The sequence below is a fragment of the Podarcis cretensis genome, assembly GCF_951804945.1.
Source record: "Podarcis cretensis genome assembly, chromosome: 4".
Lineage (NCBI taxonomy): Eukaryota > Metazoa > Chordata > Lepidosauria > Squamata > Lacertidae > Podarcis > Podarcis cretensis.
Window position 1 is genome coordinate 5,536,970 of NC_137173.1, and position 20,203 is coordinate 5,557,172.

Consider the following 20,203-nt stretch of genomic DNA (forward strand, 5'->3'; position numbering starts at 1 on the left):
CTGTCTGCAGTGACACAACTGCGGGTATTGCTGACGTTGGTCGTGCTCTCATTGGCTGAGTGGCATAGGATAAGCTGGGATTTGAGCTCTGCTTCAACCTCTTTGCAGCTTGCATGGTGGTATCCCTGACTCTCCATTGCTAGTATTTGCTGAACTTGTGCAGAGAGAAGCTAGGAACAGATGCCTGTGTTGTCTTGCTCTAGACCCTCTTCCCTGTTACAATTGCAGGGATGGCTTTCTAAGACCATATTACTTGCCCTGTAGCCTGAGTGAGGTTAGCACAGCATGTTTGGGGACATTGCAAAACACATCTCTTTGTGTGTCAGCTAGATAAATGGGATGGCTGGGTCATGTTTCTTGGCAAAATGTGGAATTTTTAATAGTGCTTGTAGAATCTGACTGGTTAACCATTTATACTTGTTTCCTTTTGGATGTCATAACATGAACCACATTTTGCTCAGCAAGCGTTTTGTGCAAGCGTCTTTCACATGTAAAAAATAAAAATTCAAATGCAGATGGCTGGTACTTCTTTGCAGGTTGCTCCCTGGCTCCTCTGCCTCTCCTATGGGTGACATCATGCATTCACCCCAGTTTCAGATAAGGAAGCTGAAGAAGCTGCTGGAAGACGAGAGAGAAAATCGGGATGAGCTAGAACACGAGCTGGCAGAGAGCCGAAAGCTCGTTGATGAGAAAGGTGAGGGGGTCAGCCACTGGAGTGGAGTGGTTGCTGCCAGGGTGCTGAGACAAGCAGAGCCCTTTTCTCAAGCACTTTTTGTGGGAAGAAGCAATGAAAGTGTTCCTGAACCTCTCAGTTGCAGGAAAAGAGGGTGGTAGCAGTGAACCATCGGGGATGGGTGTGGTGGCAAAAGCAATGCTAGCGGTTCCTTGGAGAAGTGGGTTTTTTCCTGCTGTTTTAACTGATGTTGTATGGCTGCCCTGGGCTCCTAGAGGGAGCTTGGGACAAAAAAACATTATTAATAGTTGTTGCACTCCACCCCAATCTCAGCGGGCAAGATTCCAGTGGTTCCAGGTCAGCTTACCCAGGGTTCGTGTTTCCTTTTGGAAATGAGGCACGGCTCAGACTGTGGTGTCTTTAGGATATATGGTTTGTTTATGCATATATACAACCTGAACCTGCGATGGAGGGACTCAGAGCATGAGCACCACAAAGGGCCTTGTTTGCATAGCTGCAGCCTTGAATTCAAACAAATTCACCACTGTGCGCTGACCCTCTCTCCAGCTTGCTGCCTTTGCCAGCCTGCAACCATTTTTCATCCCTAGGTCAGATTGCAGCCACCCCTAAAGACTCCACATTAAACTCTCCCTCTGTCGTCTAACCAACTCTCTCATTTGCTATTGGCCCAGAGCCCCCTCCTTCTTTGGTTTTCCTAATGGCTTACCTTCCCAGTGTTCTCTAAATGGCTCATCTCCCAAGCTCTTACCTCAGGGATAGGCAAACTCCAGCCCTCCAGATGTTTGGGACTACAATTCCCATCATCCCTAGCTACCAGGACCAGCGGTCAGGGATGATGAGAATGGTAGTCCCAAACATCTGGAGGGCCGGAGTTTACCTATGCCTGGCCTACCTCATCAGGAAACTGGCCTGGCTTCTATTTTAACATTTACCTTGATTAAATCCCAACCCCTATTGAACCCAGGAGTTTTAGGGAAGTCTGGTACACACAAGTGCATAACATAATAATCTAACTAGAAGGAATATTATCTAGATAAGAACTTGATGATCTGTTAGGATCCTAATGGAACTTTCCATGGACTAGAACTTAAAATCCTGCTCCTAATTGTGGTCAGCTGTAGATCCATCTGGCAAACCTCTTTACTGGCCCCACAAGTTCTCCTTTCTGTTAAAGAGGGTTCATGCCAGACGCAGACTCCCTCACTCTCCTCCCTCCAAATTCTGCAGTCAGATTAAATTTCTGCAAAGTGAGCAAGTTGCCTAATCCTGCGTTCAGATGCTATTGTTATTTGTCTTTGTTCCCTGTGCTGCTCTGTCTGTTGTGCAACCCTGTTGTTGGGTTGCTGGGAGGCAGAGCAACACACAGCCCATCCAGAGTCGCTTTGTCTGGATGGAGAGGAGCCTGGTTGCTGTACAGGGGGAAGCCACCATGTGCCTTTTAGTTTCTGAATAATCAGGGCCCTCTCTTCTCCCCTCCTGCTTCAGAAACGCGGATCCTGATGATGAAGCAGCGGATCGACCGCCTGACCCTCCTGCATGAGAAGCAAGCAGCGGATCAGCTGGAATCCAAGGAAATGGAGGAACTCAGAGAAAAAAACGAGAGGTACTTCCTCCCTCGGGCTGGAATGTCCCACTAGGGCAGCCCCTCTGGTTCTCTTCATTTTGTGTCTTGCTCACTACTTTGAAGACTTCAGTCGAAAACTGGGATAGAAACCTACTAAATAATACTGATTTGCTCTGTTGGACTTTCCTGGCTCAGATCTGGGGTGCTGGGTTGTTTTGAAGAAGACTTTGCCGGGTAAGAAAATAGTGCTGGCCTCTGGCTTCACCTGCTGGTCAAAGGTAGTCAGGACACCTTGGGAACTGGGCAGTTCCCACCGTGCACCTCAGTTGTTCCTACCTTTAATCGAAGCAGCCAGGGTCTCTCCTTAGCTCCTGCCCTTTTCATTATCCTTATTTGTCTTATTATCTTACTTGTTTTTGCTGCCCTTCACTATCTTTTGTGTGCTGTTTCGGCCTGTAGTGCCTTCCTTGCCATGACTGGTGCCTTTGCCTTAAAAGGCTCCAACCAATTTGCTCTCCACCCTCCTAGCATCTTTGCTTATCTTGTCTACCCTCCACCTTGTCCTTTCTATCAGCTATGAAGCTCACCCACTGACCCAGGGCCGGTCGCTGTCTCTGACTTAACCCGCTTCGTAGCATTATTGTCAAGAAAATTCAAAGGATCCATGTGCATTTGCTTTAGACCAGCTCCTTGAAAGAAAGGAGAGGGAGGAAATTCTGTCCATGCTCTAGGGACTGTGCCACTGCTGTGGTGTTATAGTATCTGGCACATGGGTGCCATTTAAGAAACAGCTGAGAGTCATTTGCAAATCTCTTCCCTAGGCACACCTGGCTTATGATTGCCTTCAGCTGCTTGGAGTTGATTCTTCATTAAAACAGCTGAGAATTATTCTCTTCCTCCTTCAGACTTGTTTGTGGCTGACATTCAGTGGGGAGAGAGGAGGAAGGCATGTCTTCTTTCCCCTCATTTACTCTCCCCTCTCTCAAGCTCCTGATCATTCACTTGGAAAGGGGAAGATGTGGAATCTTGGTCCCTATTATATCCTAGAGATCCATGGTAAGCAGGAACTGATGTGCTCAATCTAGGGCAGGGTTTCCCAAACTTGGGTCTCTGGCTGTTTTTGGACTACAATTCCCATCATCCCTGACGACTTGTTCTGCTAGCTAGGGATGATGGGAGTTGTAGTCCAACAAAAGCTGGAGACCCAAGTTTGGGAAACCCTGGACTAGGATTTGTTGGCCCTCTGCTGTTGCTTTGACTAAACCCCCTTTTCAGAAGTTGACTTGGGCCCTGACTAAGGGATGCTGGTTTGTCATCCCCAAAGAGCCTTGCGCGTGGCATCTTTCAAAGTCTACTGTGTTGGACTTTGGATTTCATAGTACTTAAAGGGAGCTGAGCTGTTCTAAGCATGGAACTCCCTCAAGAAGTCATAGCAGCAGCAACAACCCTTAATAGCTGTGGAGCAAGGCAGGCAACCAGGCTTTCTTTCAACCCAAAGAGCTCTCGGCCTTGTAGTGGAGGCTCAAGCCCCGCCTGTGTGCAGGAATCTCAGCTGAAGCATCCATGACAGATGACCATCCAGCCTCTGCTTAAAAACCTCCAAGGAAGGAGGTGATCCGCACCCTGTGTTGGGAGAGGTTCCCTGAGGTGCTGCTCTGCTCTTGGCTCCAGAGCCCAGGCCAAGGGAGGGAGCCACTCTTGCCCTCAAGTAGCGCTCTTGCTTCTTGTCATGCCTGCTTCTCTCTCTTTCTCCCTCAGCCTCCTCATGCGCCTACATGAGACACTGAAGCAGTGCCAGGACCTCAAAACTGAAAAAGGCCAGATGGACCGGAAAATCAACCAGCTCTCAGAAGAGAATGGGGATCTTGCTTTCAGGGTACGTGAGCACCTGTTTTCTGTTGTTGCTGCAGCAGCCTTGTAGTCTCCAAATGTGGGGTTGGGGGTGGGGAGAAGCACAATTATACTGGACCTGCAGGCTTCCGTTTTGGAAAGGAACTAAGCGAGGTTGAGGTATTGCCTCTACCTGAAACTCGGGTGACCCTTGATTCCTTTTCTGCGCCTTGAGAACCTGGAAAGGATTTGTTGAGTTTTGGTCTTGGAGCAGAAAGGCATTGTGGTGGCACCCTGGAAAAATGTGCACTGTTCTCAGCTCATGTGTCATAAGACCACAGGGAATCTTGAAACTCAAGTGGTTATTTTGTTTATTTATTAAAAATATTTCTATCCTGCCCTTCATCTATACAAATAGCAAGAAACAGTACATAAAACAAACCATATAATAATTACAAAGCACAGCATCAGAATAAAGAGAGGCAAGTAAAAACTACAGCAGCAGAGCGGGTTACACAAGTCCCCATGTGAAGGCCTTAGAGGAGCTTGTGGTTCCCTTACACAGAGTCAGGCCACTGGTCCATCTTGTCTGCTCTGACTGGCCGTGGTTCCCTGGGACCCTCAGGCAGACAGAGAGGTCTCTTCCCTATTACCTGAGACCCTCTTAACTATAGCCAGGGATTAGACCTGCAACATGCTGGATGTAAAGGATGGACTCCACCCTGAGCTATGAGGTCCCTTTTGTAAAACCTCGGTCCCCCAATTCAAAGCCCCTTAGCAATGCTTATGCTTGTCTTTGAATTGAACACAGGGACTTCAGAGGAATCCCAACAAGGCCGACTGAGCTATAACCACCTGTATTCCACCAGTAGCATTAATACTGTTAGCAGACCGCACAGCTTGGGTAAATTAGATTGGAATAATAACTTAATTTCTGGAGTTCAGAGGCTTTATTGATGCAGGAACTATTAATAGGATAAGTGGATCTGCGAGAGATGAAATTTTGCATCCTGTCTCAACAAGCTGGGAGAAAACAGCAACAAAATTGGTCAGCTTTTAAGGGGTGGAGTTAGCCTACAGAGACTTACAAGCAAGTGCAGGCTAGGTTGACAGACAGTGTCCTCCTGTGGTTTAAAGCAACACATGAATTGTCTTAGAAGTTCATTGAGAAGGAAATGTTATTTGCTTGTCTCCAACAAATGCCAGCCACATTTTGCTGCTGCCTTCTTCATGTTTCATTACACACTTGCAGTAGAGGGTTTGTTCTGCACAGTCTGCCACAATTTCAGGGCAGGGGAGTTTGTACCAATGCTAAAGACAAAGACAGCAAGTGTCAAATAAATCCTTTCCCTGTTTTTGCAACACAGCTGCGGGAATTTGCTCACGTTCACACGGAGCTTCAGGAAGCCATGAATGAGCTCTCGGAAGAGCACAACACAGCTCTAAGGGAATGGGAGGAGCAGAGGAGCCGCCTGGAGAGGGAGCTGAGCAGTGCCCTCAGTGAGAAGGTCAGTGGGCAGGAAGAGACATCCCCCTTCCACCCCCAGGGGGCAAGGCCAGGAGGTCTGTTCTCCTTGTCCATATGGTCATCACTGTCATTGATTTTCTGCAGTAAATGATGCTTCAGCCTGCTAACAAATACATAATTTCACTAAGCTACAAAATACAGGATTTTTTAAACAAGTTAATGGAAATGTCTCATTAACAAATAATCAGATTAAACAACCCCCCTCTAATTCATAAGAAGGCTGAACAACAAAAAGACAACAACAAAAAAACAGCAAAAACAATGTACCACCAAAATGAAAGCCCCTAAACAGCCCCCTGCCCTGATTACCTCTAGACATCCTGAGCAGCGTGTTTCTCTGGACTGGCAGGTAAGTTGGCCTCTGGCAACTTCAGCAGCAGCTTTTGTAATTGGGATCAGTCTTGGCTTTCCCAGGCTGCATGGAAATAGGCCAGCAAAGTAAGGAGCAGGTTAGATTGGCTCTGGTACCTTCAGCAGTAGCTTTTATAGCCCGTGATAGGAATGGCATGAAGAAGTAGGTGCGCCATTTGTACATCCTACAGTGTGCCGAAAAGGGATTTGTAACAACACAGATTGAGTTCCCAGGGCCTCTGCTTCTGGTCAGGGATATTTGCCTTTCAACAGTTGCTTCTGTCATGCTTCCTGGGCTCTGAGTATGCTCAAAGCATAGTTGCTGCTTGTGGCTGCCACTTCTGTTGTGCTCTCCCCCAAGAAGAGCTATTTAAGGGGGTTGTGGGTATGTGCCGTAATGGTGGTGGCTGTTCAGTTGTTATTCTTCACACATTTCACTCATGAAAGCCCGGTCAGGAGTTCTAACAAGCAGGGAGCCCTCCCCCTTAATGGAGAGGAGGTCATCCCTGGGCTCAGTCTTGGGCAACGGGTTTGTGTAGGGTGGGGGGAGTGAGTTGCAGATAAGTAATGTGGCTTTTTCCTTGTTGGACACCACACAGTCACATGGGTAGATCCCTGGAAAAGTTCACTAGATGGAAAAGGAGGAGGCACTGTGGGGTCATTGCCCATGGTCCTTTGCCTCCCTGGACCAGAAGAGGTGTGAGCAGGTGCATCTACCTCCAGCAGTCAGAGGTGATGCGGTCTTCTGTGGTGGTGGCTGTTGCTGGTGGGGATGGGGGTTGGACCAACTGGGTTGATGGGATGGTTCTTTCCAACTCTGGTTCCACAATTCCATTCCCCACTTGTGCCTTGTTCTCCAGAGGTGCTTGGAAGAGAAGCTGGAGATTCTGCAGGGAAAGTACTCCTTGCTGGAGGACCAGATGGCGAAGCTGAAGGAGACCACTTCCTTGCCAGAGAAAGGAGAGGTCATGGGTGACATTCTGAAGGTAGGAGCAGGGCCCTGGTGAGACGGATCCCAGTAGAGAAATGTCACTTGTCACACAGGGGGCCGGGGCGGTCAGGTGGCTCGCTCTGTGAAACCCTTGATAACGCCGTGTCACCAACTAGTTGAACTGCATTGTTGTATAAAAAGGAGTGTATATTTCAGGTGCCACATAACACCCCTTTCGCATCTGTAAGAACTCTCTTACCTTTTTGAGTGGCAGCACCTGCACTTTGGATCTCCCTGCCTGTTGACGTCAAGGCAGGCACCTTCACTGTACCCTTTTCAGTGCCTGCTAAAAACAGTTTTGTTTAGACAAGCCTACCCGGATGTTTAGAAAGTTGAAGCAAATGTTAAATCTGTTTTTAGTCTATTGTTCTTTTAACTTTCTGAATGCCCCCAAAATCATTGTTGCTAATTTTTCTTGGTGATAATTTTGTTTTGTCTTTTTTTTTTTTTTTTGGTCACTCTGAAGGTGTGTGTTTTTTCCACAATCAAGCAGTGTATAAATCTTATGAAATTGTAAAAAGGGATGTTCTTGATTAAAATATACATTCATGCTCGTCCCATGTCCTCAGAACAGATATTTTTGTTGAATAAGAGGTGGGGTAACTAATGTTGCCCAATGGACTGGATGAAAAGGTGGCCATTTGCTGCCAGATTCAAACTGCCAAATGCCAGCTGTGCAGGACACTTGGGATGGCACTTTGAGTGCCTGGCTTCCCATGGTTCCTTGCCAGCTGTGGCTTTACCTGTCCCAGGCCTGGTGGCATATGACATTGGGTGAGTGGCAAAGGGGTGTGGCTGGCTGGAAAGGGCCTCACGGACCAGGGATTCCCCACCTCTGAATTAGACTTTAGAGCTAGTTTCTTACGATAAGTGTGCCCACGGGAACTATTTGCCAAGGGATTCTGCATCAGCTCTGCTCAGAGGCACAGGCCAGTGACTCATCTATGTTAGGCTCGTGGTTTTAGTCATGAAACTGCGTAACGGAAAACCACATCTGGGCAGTTCAGGCCACTCTTTGCAGAGTTAATGCAGGCACTTGTGGCTTTTTATTGTTAATTCAAAAAAACATTAATAGCTTCATTGACTTTTTACATGTTAACATTGGGTATATTTATAGAGACACTTCCCTAAAAAAGAGTGTGACTTGAGGGAATGTCTGCCTAGCAGTCCTAACTAACCACTGTTAACTTGGACCATTGTAAAAATATTTGATTCAGTTTCTGTTGTTAATGGACTATAACTAGCCTGAAAAGTCCCTTCAGTTGTAGGAGTTGTGTCTCTCTGTGTATTCCCAGATATTGTTAGGTGGTGTTTTGGTCGACTGATTGTTAGCCTGGTCCACTGTATTGCAGTCCACTGTATTGCCTTAGCTCTGGACTTGCCTACTCTTTCCGCTCCCTACAGCTTCAGCCTGCCTTACTGGCCAGTACATGTATCTTGTGGTCCACCCTGAGATCTTTGGATGAAGGGCAGTATATAAAATAAATTAAGTCTGCCCCTGGCATTTCAAATGCTTTAGTCAGGCTCTGTTGTCTTTAAAAACAAACAACAGCAGCAAAACAAAAGCCAAACAAACAAATTTAAAACAGCCTCCACATTCATTAAAGGTACAAAATGGGGGAAGTGACCTGTGGCATACACAGTTAGGCAGTTTGGATCCTCTGCCTTGGCTGGCTTCAGCTTCAGATAGGCAGAGCTGACGTCTTGAGTGTGGTGTTGAATGCTGATGAGTACAAATCATGGCCTTCTGTCTAGGCACAGCCTCATTCTCACTGAGGAGTGGCATGTTCAACTCAACTTGATGCGGAGGTTACTTCCGGGGATAGCATGTAAACCCAACATCGCAAACAGTCAAAACAACCCTTTAAAGGCCATAAAAAGCACAGGGCTACACTTACTGTACACTCCCAAGGTCGCCCTGCACATCTGAATGCTCTCCCAGGGTGAGTGCAATGGCAGGTAGGATTGCTGGCTGTCTTCCCCCCTTTTGACTCCCCCACTTCCTCCACATGTTAGAGGGGGATTTTCCACTGGTTGCAGATGACAGAGACCGTGACACGCTGAGACCAGTGTAAAACCAAACTAAATAAAGACTTTATTTCAAAACAACAAACAGCAAAGCAAGTGCGTGTTTTTCCTGCAGGCAGAGTACAAACTGCGGCTTTTCTCCTTTTGTAGCCATGGCCAGCTGCACCCAATTAGCCCAGAGCTCACAAAAAGTGTTCTTAAAGGTACAAACATGTTTCTGTGCAGAATGTCTCCCAACACCACACACGTTCCTTTAAAAAAAAAAAATTGGTCAAGCACGTAAAACTGAGATTGTGTAAGTTAAGTGCATAAGCTGTGAGTCTGTATTTGGGCAGTATTGGAGGGGAAGGAGCAAGGCTCGTTCTGTGTGTTCTCTGGGTGCATAACCTTGTTCGCTGTTCCTTGTCCCACCAGCTTGAAGAACTGAACCAGCAGGTGGCCTACCTGAGTGGCCAGCAGACTGAGCTGCAGGCAACGGTCCTCCGCCTCGAAGAGGAGAAGCACCTGCTTGAGGGCAACCTCCAGTCCGAGAGAAGCAGCTTTGAGGCAGAGAAGCGCCAGCTGACAGGCCTGCTGACGGAGCTGCAGAAGTCCCTCTCTGAGAGCTCTCGAGGCAAGGAGAAGCTGGAGCAGGATCTGCGTGCCCAGGAGGAGAGCCTGGTCGCTCAGGTCAACGCCCTGACGGCTGAGATTGCCAAGCTGATGGGCTTTCTCCATCAGAAGGACCAGGACCTGCTGGTTCTGCAGCAGCAGAAGGGCCAGCTGGCTGAGGACTTGCAGAAGAGCGAGCAGGCCTCCCGGACAGCCCTTCAGGAGCTGAGCCTCCAGGTAGACCAGCTGACCAGCAAGCTGCAGCAGAGCAGCCAGAAGCTGACGCAGGTGGAGGCTGCAGGCCAGGAAGCATACAACAAGGCTGCCCAGGAGAAAGAGCTGGCCCTGAGGCAACTCCAGGAGAAGGAGGCAGAACTGTCTACCCTGACCGAGCGGCTGCGTGCTCAGAGTGCCACTGCCACGGAAGCCCAGAGGGAGAAGGCCGATCTGAGCCACAAGGTCCAGGAGCTGGAGGCCAGGATCTTGGCCCTCACCGCCCAGTGCCAGCAGAGCGAGGCCCAAGCAGGAGCCATGTCGGTGCTGAAAGGCCAGCTTCGTGAGGCACAGCAGAAGCTGGCTGACAAGGAGAAGCTGGCCAAGGAGAACACCCGTCTCCAGGAGCGGCTCCTGATCCTGGAGGAGTCTGTCTGCAACACAGAAGGCATCTTGGAGGATGAGAAGAGGCGGGCGGCCGAGTCCCTGGAGGGCAACCTTCGGCGGATTGCAGAGCTGGAGGAGCAGATTCAGGAACTGAGCAAGCACCGGGACCAGGTCTTGCGGGAGATGGGTGAGGAGAAGGCCCAGAGGCAAGCCTTGGAGCGACAAGTGCAGCAGCTAGGGGAAGCGTCCAGGACCAAGGTGGAGGAGCTGCAGCACCAGATGGCAGAGCTCTCCTCTGTGGCTGCCAAAGGAGACCCAGGGGAGCTGGGGAGGCTTAAGGAGAAGGTCCGAGCGCTGAGCGGGGAGCAGGAGCAGGCCCACCTGAGGCTGCAGGCCGAGCAGCAGAAGGTGGGAGAACTGGAGGCTCAGGTGAAGCACCTGAACAGCAAGCACCAAGGAGCACTGGCTGAGCTCCAGGCGGACTTGGCTCGTGCCACGTCGCAGGTCAAGGAGAAGGAGAGCACAGAGGACCAGCTCCGGGCAGAGATTGCCTCTCTGCAGGAGAAGGTGGCTGTGGCTCAGAGGGAGGCTGCCCAGAGCCTGGCCAAAGGGAAGAAGGAGGGGCACGAAGCAGCCCAGGCGCTGGAAGTTGTCACCAGGGAGCTGGCAGAGGAGAAGCGCAAGGTAGCTGAGCTGGAGGCTCAAGTGAGGCTGGCAGGGGATCAGAGCCATAAGGACCTGAGTGCAGCTGAGTCCAGCCTCTCTAGCACCAGGGCAGCCCTGAAGGAGAAGGAGCGCGAGACAGAGAAGCTGTCTGGCCAGCTGAAGTCCCTGAAGGCCAAGCTGGAAGAGGCCTCCCAGCAGCAGAAGCAGGAGCTGGCCCTGCACAAGGAGGAAACCAAACGGCTGGTGGGCCAGGAGGAACGGGCCAGGGCGGAACTGGCCGCTGAGAAAGTCAGCAAGGCAGCCCTGGAGGTGCAGCTGCAGAATGTCACCAACGAGCACCGAGTGGAAGTCTCTGGGCTCCAGGAGGAGGTAGCCAGGGCCCAGGAGCTGGTTGGGGAGAAAGAGCGGGAGCTGGAGGAGTTGCGCCTCAAGAACATCTCCCGCAGCGAGGAGCTAAGGGACCTGCAGAAGACGGTCAGCAAGCTGAAGGGGGAACTGGCCTCCGCTGAGGCCCTGAAGGAGAGGGCTGCCAAGATGGAGAGCGAGCTGCAAGGGTTCCTGGAGGCAGCCCGGACCCAGAAGGCTGAGATGGACAGCATCAAATCGATGATGCACTCCAAGGACGCCTCCCTCAAGAGCCTAGAGGAGCAGAAGCGGCAGCAGGAGCAGGAGTCCACCTCCAGCCGAGAGCTCTACCAGGGGCAGCTGAAGGAGTGCGAGGCTCTCCGCACGCAGGTGGAGAGGCTGGAGAAGCAGTGCAAGGAGCAGCAGATCACCGTTGCCCGGCTGGAGAAGGTGGCAGCCGCCTCTGAGCGGGAGCAGCAGGTGGAGGCGGAGGCTTTGAAGCAGGAGGTGGCGCAGCACAAGGAGAGGGCCGCGGAGCAGGAGCAGCTCCTGGAGGCATCCAAGTCCAGTCTAGAGAAGCTGAAGAGGGAGCTCCATGACAAAGGAAAGGAGCTGGCCCAGAGCAGAGAGGCAGCATCCCGAGCCGAGAAGGAGCTAGTTGTCCTACGTGCTGCAGCCCAGGAGAAGAGCAAGTCTGAGGAGAGCTGGAAGGAGCAGCTGTCACGCTGTGCCCAGGAATCGGAGCGCCAGGCCAGCATCATCAGCAGCATGGAGAAGGAGACCTCCATCATGCAAAGGCAGCAGCTGGAGAAGGAGGGGGAGATCAAGGACCTGAGGCGGCTGGCCCTGGCTGAGTCCGAGAAGAGCAAGAAGCTGGAGGAGAGGCTGCGGATCCTGCAGTCGGAAATGGCCACTGCCGCTTCCCGGGCAGCTGAGAGGTGCTCAACCATGAAAGCCGAAGCGCAGAGCTCCCAGGAGCAGGCGGAGAAGCTTCGGGTGTCAGTGGAGGCCCTGAAGAAGGAGCAGAGCGCTGCCTCCAAGCGGCAGGAGGACCTCTGCAAGGAGCTTAAGTCCTGGCAGGAGAAGGCCTTTCAGAAGGAGCAGCAGCTCTCCGCCCAGCAGCAGGAGTTTGCAGGGGCCCAGGCCCTGATCGCAGAGCTGATGCCCATCAAGTGCCTCTACCAGCAGCTGCAGGCGGAGCAGGCCTCGCAGGAGAGCAAGCACCGCGAGAAGCTGGAGCAGATGCAGAGCGCCGCCGGCCTCCTGCAGGCGGAGCTGGCCAGGGCCAAGCTGGAGCAGGCAGAGCTGCAGGCGGTGAAGGAGAGGCTCCTGGAGCGGGAGCGGGCCATCCAGCAGCTGCAGGCGGAGAAGGCCAGCTACGCGGGGCAGCTGGCCGCCCTCCAGCAGGGCCAGGCGCAGCTGGCCGAGGAGAACCGGGGGCTGCAGCACCTGCCGGCAGAGCTGGCCCAGGTCAAGAAGCAGCACACGCGGGAGATGGAGTTGGTCAGGCTCGACTCGGAGAAGCGGGTGGCCGCCATGAAGCGGGTGCTCGAGGACACCCAGAAGAAGTACGAGGAGAGCAAGCAGAGGCAGCTGGTGCAGGTAAGGCCCCACACGGGATTCGGTTGCTTTTGGGGTTGGGGGTTGCCCAGGGGCTAGCCCTAGGTAGCTGCACCTCCCCAACCCACCCTGTGGTTTCTTTGCCCTCTTGAAACAGGGTGGAGGGGTGGGGGGCAAAGCTCATCCTCTTTGCGGCCCCCCACCACCACTTCGTCCCTACTCCCTTGCTTCACCTGGGGGCAGCCCTGCCTCTGGAGATTAGGCAGATGGATGGAGTAAACCGTCTGGGATCCGGCCTAGGTTTGCCTGCTGGACAGAAAATGATGGTGGCTCTTAATGGTTTTCCATGCTGCTTAGAAATTCTGGTTTCAGTTTGCTTAATGAAGGGGACAGCTCTGCAGGGCCACCCTTGAGCGACGGAAGCATCACTCTCAGGATTGGATGAGGTTGCAAGGCACCTGGGGGTGGGGGCGCACCTTGCTGCATTCTGTATAGTGCAGTTCAGATTGAGGGAATGTTCAGAAGCAAGATGTGGCCTGAAAGGCTCAGCAGACCTTATTTGGCTCACGGGGTGCATCTTGAGCAATGGGGACCCTCCTTCCATCTCTAGCCCTCTAGAACATGGGTAGGCAAACTAAGGCCCAGGGGCTGGATCCGGCCCAATCGCCTTCTATATCCAGCCCTGAAAGTTAAAGCACGCAAGTTAACAAAGGGGGTGCTGCTGTCCAGGAGCCATGTTTGCTTGAGATGCTGGCTATATGTTATCCTCGAATGGGCTCCCTTTTGCTCCTGCATGTACGCAGTGTTCTAGCATTGCCCCTCCAGGTTCCACAAGTCTTCTCCTCTGGTTTATATACTACCCTCTCAGCTCTGAGCCTCTGGGGAAGGGATGAGCAATACCTTCTCAGTCTGGATTGGGTTGGCAGTTGAGCTCCCACCCTTGCCACAAGTTGCTCCAGCTGCTTTTTGTGGTGTTTTCACGTCTGCCTTCATTGCTTCCCCCTCCCACCCACCCCCCAATCCTACAGGTGGAGCAGCTAGAGGTATATCAGAAAGAGCGAGCTAATGCATGCCAGGTAATGCATGCCAGGTGTCAGCTGCTTAAACGGTGACAGTGCATGACGTAGCTGCTGCTGCTGCTGCTTCCCCTCCATCATGGCTGCCATCTCCTGTTGTGAACTGTTTGCAATGGGGGCTTACAGAGGACAAGTAATAAGGCCGCCGCCACCCTCGTTTGGGGGCTGTGTGGGAAAACAGGGCTTCACAATACCTCTCTAAAACGCTGCACCTTATGCCCAGATGCCTCCTCACACAGGTCAGCAAAACTTTTGTTCTCTTACTGTGACAAAAAAAATTACTTGGCAAGAGCAGAAAGCACACAAATCCTGTCCTTTGCACCAAAGGCAAGACTGTCCATAGCTATGTGGCAAGCCAAGGTTTGCAAAGGAAGTCACGCCAGCGGGCAGCAAAGTCAGTCTACCTGGGATTGTTGCCCTTCCAGCAGGTCTCATAGTAGTATGAGGGCTTGCTACACACCCACACACCATTTTTTGTTGCCCTCCCCTTTAAAGATCTCCTTGGTGCCTCTTTTTCTGATAGCACCGCAGTACAGCACCGCATGCATCCTCTTGCGCCCTCTCACCCCAACACCTGGGAAGCCTTGGGAGCAGCTTGGGGCGTACCAGATACTTGCCCTGTAGAATTTCCCACTTCTCTTTGTAACTCCTAGTGGAACAACCTGCTGGAAGAGGCCAATGGCCCATCTAGTCCTCCATCCTGTTCCCAGTGTGGCCAAGCAGGTCCCCAAAAGGGAAACCCCCTCACAGGATTTGAGCACAAGAGCAACCTTCTCCTCCTGCAGTTTCCAGCAACTGGGATCCAGAAGTGCTGCTGCCTCCAGCTGTGGAGGCAGAGCATAGCCGCCAGGGGCTAGTAGCCATGGGGAACCTTTTCTCCTCCATGAATTTATCTGATCCTTGTTCAAAGCTATCTAGGTTGGTGGCCATGACTGCTTCCTGGGGGAGTGAGTTTCATTATTTAGCTATGTGCTGTGAGACGGGGTGAGTTCCTGTTGCTCAGTCCCTGCTCCTGCCAACCTAGCAGTTCGAAAGCACACCAGTGCAAGTAGATAAATAGGTACCACTGCGTTGGGAAGGTAAACGGTGTTTCTGTGCACTCTAGCTTCTGCCACCATGTCCCATTATGCCAGAAGTGGTTTAGTCCTGCTGGCCACATGATCCGGAAAGCTGTCTGTGGACAAATGCTGGCTCCCTCAGCCTGAAAGTGAGATGAGAGCCGCAGCCCAATAGTCACCTTTGATTGGTCTTAACCATCCAGGGGTTCTTTAACCACCTTTACCTGCATCTGGCGCACTTTCTCTAGTTCTGGGCACCACTTTTTAAGACTACTGCGCCAAGAGGGGAGTAGCAATATGAAGCCAGAGGTGCCCTATGCCTTGAGCAGCAGAGAGTAGGACTTGATGATCTCCGAGGTCCTTTCCCGCTCCAGCTGCTGCATCTTTTGGCATTCTGTCTTCCACATCTCCTTCCTATATTTCCCTTCGGTATAGGAGAGAATCTCTGTGAATGATACTGCTCTCGGGAGGGGAGACCTTGAGCTCCAGGCAGAGTGCAGGGTCTGCAACGCAGGGGGGCCAGCCCTCTAACCTTCAGGGTTACCAGGAGCTAAAAGTACCACCACCTCTCTTAGCCATCTGCAAGCATGGTTGCACCTGAAGACAAGTCCACCCCCTCACCCCTGTGTTTTAAAGCCCTCCATTAAGAGCAAACCAGCTTAAACTAGAATCCCCTGAAACGGCCCCCTCCACTTCAGAAACCCTCTTGGACCTTCAATGTTTCCGTGGATCCCTGATGCTCCCTTACCCCCGAGCGCACGAGAGGCAAACAGTTGGCAATGGAGACCCTGCTTTGGGGTTGCTGGGGAGACCTGGAGGTGGGAAATGCAGGACGGTGGGTGTGGCTAATTAACTTCCAGCATCACTTTCATCGCATGTCAGAGCATCTGCTTGCAGCACACCCCAGCTCTTCTGCTTGTAGAGAGCTGCTCTTCCTGGGAAGCTGCTAACCCCCATGCACCATTTCTGCTCTGAAGCCCACTGACCCAACCTGCAACTGGAATGTGGTGTTTGCGTGTGCAGCATAGATGTGTTGGTGGAGGGTTGGAGGCTGCTCTGGCGCGCTCTCTGCTGCTGCTTCCAGGGGCAGAATGTTTAGGACAGGGGCTCCAGTGATACTGATGCTTCCTGGGTGGAAGGGAACCTGTCGGAGGGTATGCCTGGAAGGTGCTTCCAGGCATAGAGGACTCTGGCCTGCTGCATGCAGTTCTTTCTGTGTTCCTGTAGTAACTCTTGAGGGTCTGTGGCATTTGACAGAATTCAGACTATGGCATCATGGTTGCAAAAAGAAGCTTGAAAAAGGTGTGTAGTTCTGGGGGAAACGCCCTCAGTCTCAGGGAGGCTGAGCAGTGCTTGCATTGAATTGGGGCCTCACAGCTGTTTTCCTCCTAGCAATCAGAGTCGTTATCCAAAAACACATTCAGTGACCTATTAGTGTTGCTTTTACCAGGTGCAGAACTTGGCCCTCCCCCCTCTTTCTTTCTTTCGCATGGGGCTTGACTTACAAGAGAAGTGTTTGATGCTGAAGGGGCCAAGCTGAGTAACATAGACAGCGCCAGATTCCTCCTTCCAACCCCCAAACTGGATAAAGTGCTCAGTCCCGAGATGCCCTAAACTGTGACTCTCTGATGCCTAGCTCATAGAATCATAGACCCCACAGGGTCATCTAGTCCAATCTGCTGCAATGCAGGAGTCACAGCTTTTGGTAAAAGGGGGAGACTTCCTTGGCCTCCTGCCAGCCAGTCCTTTTCTAGGCATGGCTGTTCCAGTACAGCAGGTTTAGGAGGGGGACAGAGATTGCTGAATGGGTGGCTCTGTGCAGAGCCATGGGGTGCAGAGCCTCAAAGAGCCAGGAGGGAGTGGCTGAACAGCGCTTTGAGCAGGAGGGGGAGGGGTTGGAATAACTATTCTCTCTCTCTCCCCCCCCCTTTCCTTTCCAGCTGGAGGAGCTGAAACAGAAGTACGCTCAGCAGGAGAAGGTCACTCAAGCCCAGCAGCAGAGAGCCCAGGTGAGCTTCCAGGGATGGAGCCTGGAGAGAGTTCTCCTAGTGCAGAGGTGCCCAAGCTTTTGGGGGGCACTGTCCCATTGGCTTCATAAATTTATCCCCAGATCCCCACCCTACCCTATAAAAAGCATTCAGAATAGTGGTTTGCATGACCCACTAGTCTAATCCCCTGCAATCAAGGGCAAGGGGAGTCAGGGAAGATAATAACAAGAAATGTGAAACAGTGACAATTTATTGCCTTTCCCCCCCAAAATCCAATTAAAGCTATTTAGTTTTCACCGATGCCAGCTTTTCAAAGACAAGGGGTGGAAAGGACCCTTGTAAGTCTACTGAGCAACCTCACTCAGCTGGTGCAAGAGTCATGGGGATGAAAGAAAACAATTTCCCTCTCTGGCACTGTAAGGGAATATCTGGGTCTCTCCTCAGCAGGTGCATGAAGAAGAGCTTAAGCACCAGAATGAGAAGATCTTGAATCTCCAGTCTCAGGTGGCCCAGAAGGAACAAGCTGCTGAGCATTACAAGACACAGGTAGAAAAAGGGGAGCTGTCTCCCTCTGGGGCAGAAGTGAGGGGTGGGAGGGGAGAGAGCCACCAGCCTGGCTTCTACCCTGTATTAAACAGTCACAGTTAAGGCAAGTACTAAGAAAAGAAGCTCTGCCATTATAGGCCTCAAAATTCCATAGCTTACAAAAATGGCGGCCGTTGAGCTAACAGACTGGCATGTAAGACCTGCATGATGAGGTTTGCAAATGTGGGTGTGTGGAGGGTAAGAACACTTTGTGACGTTGCACAACGACATGGCTGAGCAAGGGTCTCTTAAGGAAGCACCAGCCTTGGCTTCCGATGTCCCGGCTTTGCGGGAAATTGGCTCAAGACTGGCAGGTGTTGTGCTTGACGGTTGTCTCACTTTTCCTCGCCCCTCAGATGGAGAAGGCCAAGACCCACTACGACGCAAAGAAGCAACAAAACCAGGAGCTGCTTGAGAGGCTGGGAGTCCTGGAGGAGGTGGAGAGGGAGAACGCGGAGCTGAAGGCCAAATCAGAGCGCCTTATGAAGGAGCAGCAGGATTTGGTGAGGCAGATGCAGGAGGCCCAGCTCACCTCCAAGAACCTCTGCAGCCTCGAGGCACAGGTAGGGCTGAGGGGCGATGGCTGAGGAGGCAGGGTGCGTGTCCACAGCAGGGCCCAGTCATTTCCATTCCAGGCCCTGCCCACCCACCTGCATTTCCCCTTGCAAGAAGGATCTGTGGGGTCCCTAGGTGCAGGAGGCACTCCTGGGCAGGTTAGATTCCCAGATAATTCAGTTTTGGGCAAAGATCAGGAGGGCTGTGGCTCAGTGGTAGAGCATCTGCTTTGCATGCAGAAAGTCCAGAGTCTGGGGGCATTTGTAGGTGGTGGGAAAGGCCCTCCACCTGAGACTCCAAAGAGCCAGATGAGATCCTATGAGGGGTTCTTGGAGGCCTGCTAGTCCAACCCCCTGCTCACCGCAAGGAGCCCAGGGTTAGAGCACACCCCACCAGCACATGCATGACACGCTAGCCTCTACATGGAAGACCTCCAGTGAGGGGGAGGCTCCACCAGCCCTCTGCGTAATCCCCACAAGGGCTTTTCTCCCACGTTTTCCTCTGGAATCTGCCCTCCTGAAACTGAAGTCCTTGGAAACCTCGTCTGGGGCAGCGGAGAGTGAGCCTTGGCCCTTGGAGCAGACAATGCTGGGCCAGAGGGACCCGGCCTGACTTGGGCTGAGGCAGCTTCCTGTGCACATGAGAGTGGGCGGGGCTCCACAGGTGTTGAGAGGAAGCAGGGAAGGACACACCAGCCCCCAACACCAAGCTGTGCATGGAGGGGAACGCTTGGGCATGCCAGATGCCACCAGTGGAATCCTTGGTGCCTGTGGCTGAGAATTACGTTCCTGTCTCCAGGAGAGCCCCTGCAAGTCACAGCAGGCAAGACTGGGCAAGGGGAATCAAGAGTCTGCTCTGAGGCTGTGGCTGCCTCCTTGGATGGTTTTAAGTGCCTTTGTAATTAGGCAAATAACGTGGTAAATGGCTCGTGGTAGGTTTCCAGGACCTGCCTAGTGCTGTCTTGAAGTGGGTGAGAAGGGCTGGTGCAAAGTTGAGTAGGACAGTGGCGTGGGTGGGTGACCTGCACCAACAATCTATACTTTCTGTGCTAAGTGTTGCTTAAGCGGCCCCCCCCACCCCCGGCTTCTTGAACTGGGAAGCCATTGACCCCCAAACTGGCAAAGATTCACCCATGTGAGCTAGCCACTTCTGACAGACAACCTCTTCCCCATAATATAACAAGGCCATATTGTGTGAATGCTTCTCCCTTTGTAGCGTAGTCTTCCTGGCTAAGATGCAAAGCTTTAATAACTTGGAACCATCCTTTCAAACTTGGTGCTGCTTAATCTTAGACTTGCCCTAGAACTGAAGTTGAAAAACCTTCTGCCATATGCACAGAGCAGAGCAGCAGGCAAAGCGCACCCTGCATATATCATCAAGGAAATGGAATATTCTGTGCGTCGTGTATCTTAGCCTGTTTTCTGTACCCCAGGGATGAAGCCCGGGTGTTGCTGTGCTTCAAATCCCTCCAGCTCTAGCCCGGAAGCCAAAGGACATGGGGTGATGGGCGCTGGAGTCCAGCAACCTCTGGAGAGCCATGGGTTTCCATGCTTAGTATATATAGCAACATATTTACCTGCAACTGAAGTGAGGTGGACTTGGCCCAGTTCTTACGTAGATGCATGCAAAGAAACATTTAATTAGCCATTTTGGTTCTAGCGGGTCTCTTGACTTCCTTGGTGCGCGGCTTGCTCGTGGCACCCTGCCCCTTACCGTTAACCAACCCAAACGCAGGTGGAGTTTGCAGATCGCCAGCTGCGAGAGCAGGGCAAGTTCCAGCTGGCCACAGATTCATTAAAAAGCCGCATCACCTTCCAGGAAAGCCCAGCCGACGTCAGCACAGACAGCCTGGACATGAGCACCAGCGATGAAGCACAGCCGCTCAACTCCACCAGGTACTGGCCCTCAGCTTAGAAGGCAAGCAGGCGGCTGCAGCACAGCAGCTCAGCTTCCGTGCCAGATTTCTTTCCTCCTCCTCCTCCTTAGCTCTTTGATCGGGCATAGAGCAGAGGCTTCCCACCCTTGCAGCTCTAGGACCAAATGCATATTTCCCCAAGGGTGGCCACTTGCAGGGTCCTTCATTTGGCAGGCCTGACACTGAAGCAACTTTGGAGACATGGGGCGTTGTTGTTAGTTTTATACGCCACCCAACTGACTGGGTTGCCCCAACCACTTTGGGCTGCTTCCAACACA

General features: G+C 52.0%; 2 protein-coding genes across 2 annotated transcripts in view; one reads left to right on the forward strand and one right to left on the reverse strand.

Moving 5' to 3' along the window:
* Window positions 1-20,203, reverse strand: part of LOC307214995 (secreted frizzled-related protein 2-like) — a 187,868-nt gene that overhangs the window by 91,712 nt on the left and 75,953 nt on the right. The window lies entirely within an intron of this gene.
* The window catches only part of NUMA1 (nuclear mitotic apparatus protein 1), a gene marked incomplete at its 5' end in the record, with an annotated part of 76,244 nt that overhangs the window by 47,791 nt on the left and 8,250 nt on the right, over window positions 1-20,203 (forward strand). The window contains 11 exon segments of the mRNA XM_079973249.1: window positions 537-694; window positions 2,180-2,297; window positions 4,017-4,134; window positions 5,456-5,596; window positions 6,828-6,953; window positions 9,401-12,790; window positions 13,777-13,824; window positions 16,823-16,891; window positions 17,315-17,416; window positions 17,812-18,018; window positions 19,745-19,905. Of these exon segments, the coding sequence (XP_079829375.1) occupies window positions 537-694; window positions 2,180-2,297; window positions 4,017-4,134; window positions 5,456-5,596; window positions 6,828-6,953; window positions 9,401-12,790; window positions 13,777-13,824; window positions 16,823-16,891; window positions 17,315-17,416; window positions 17,812-18,018; window positions 19,745-19,905 (4,638 nt within the window).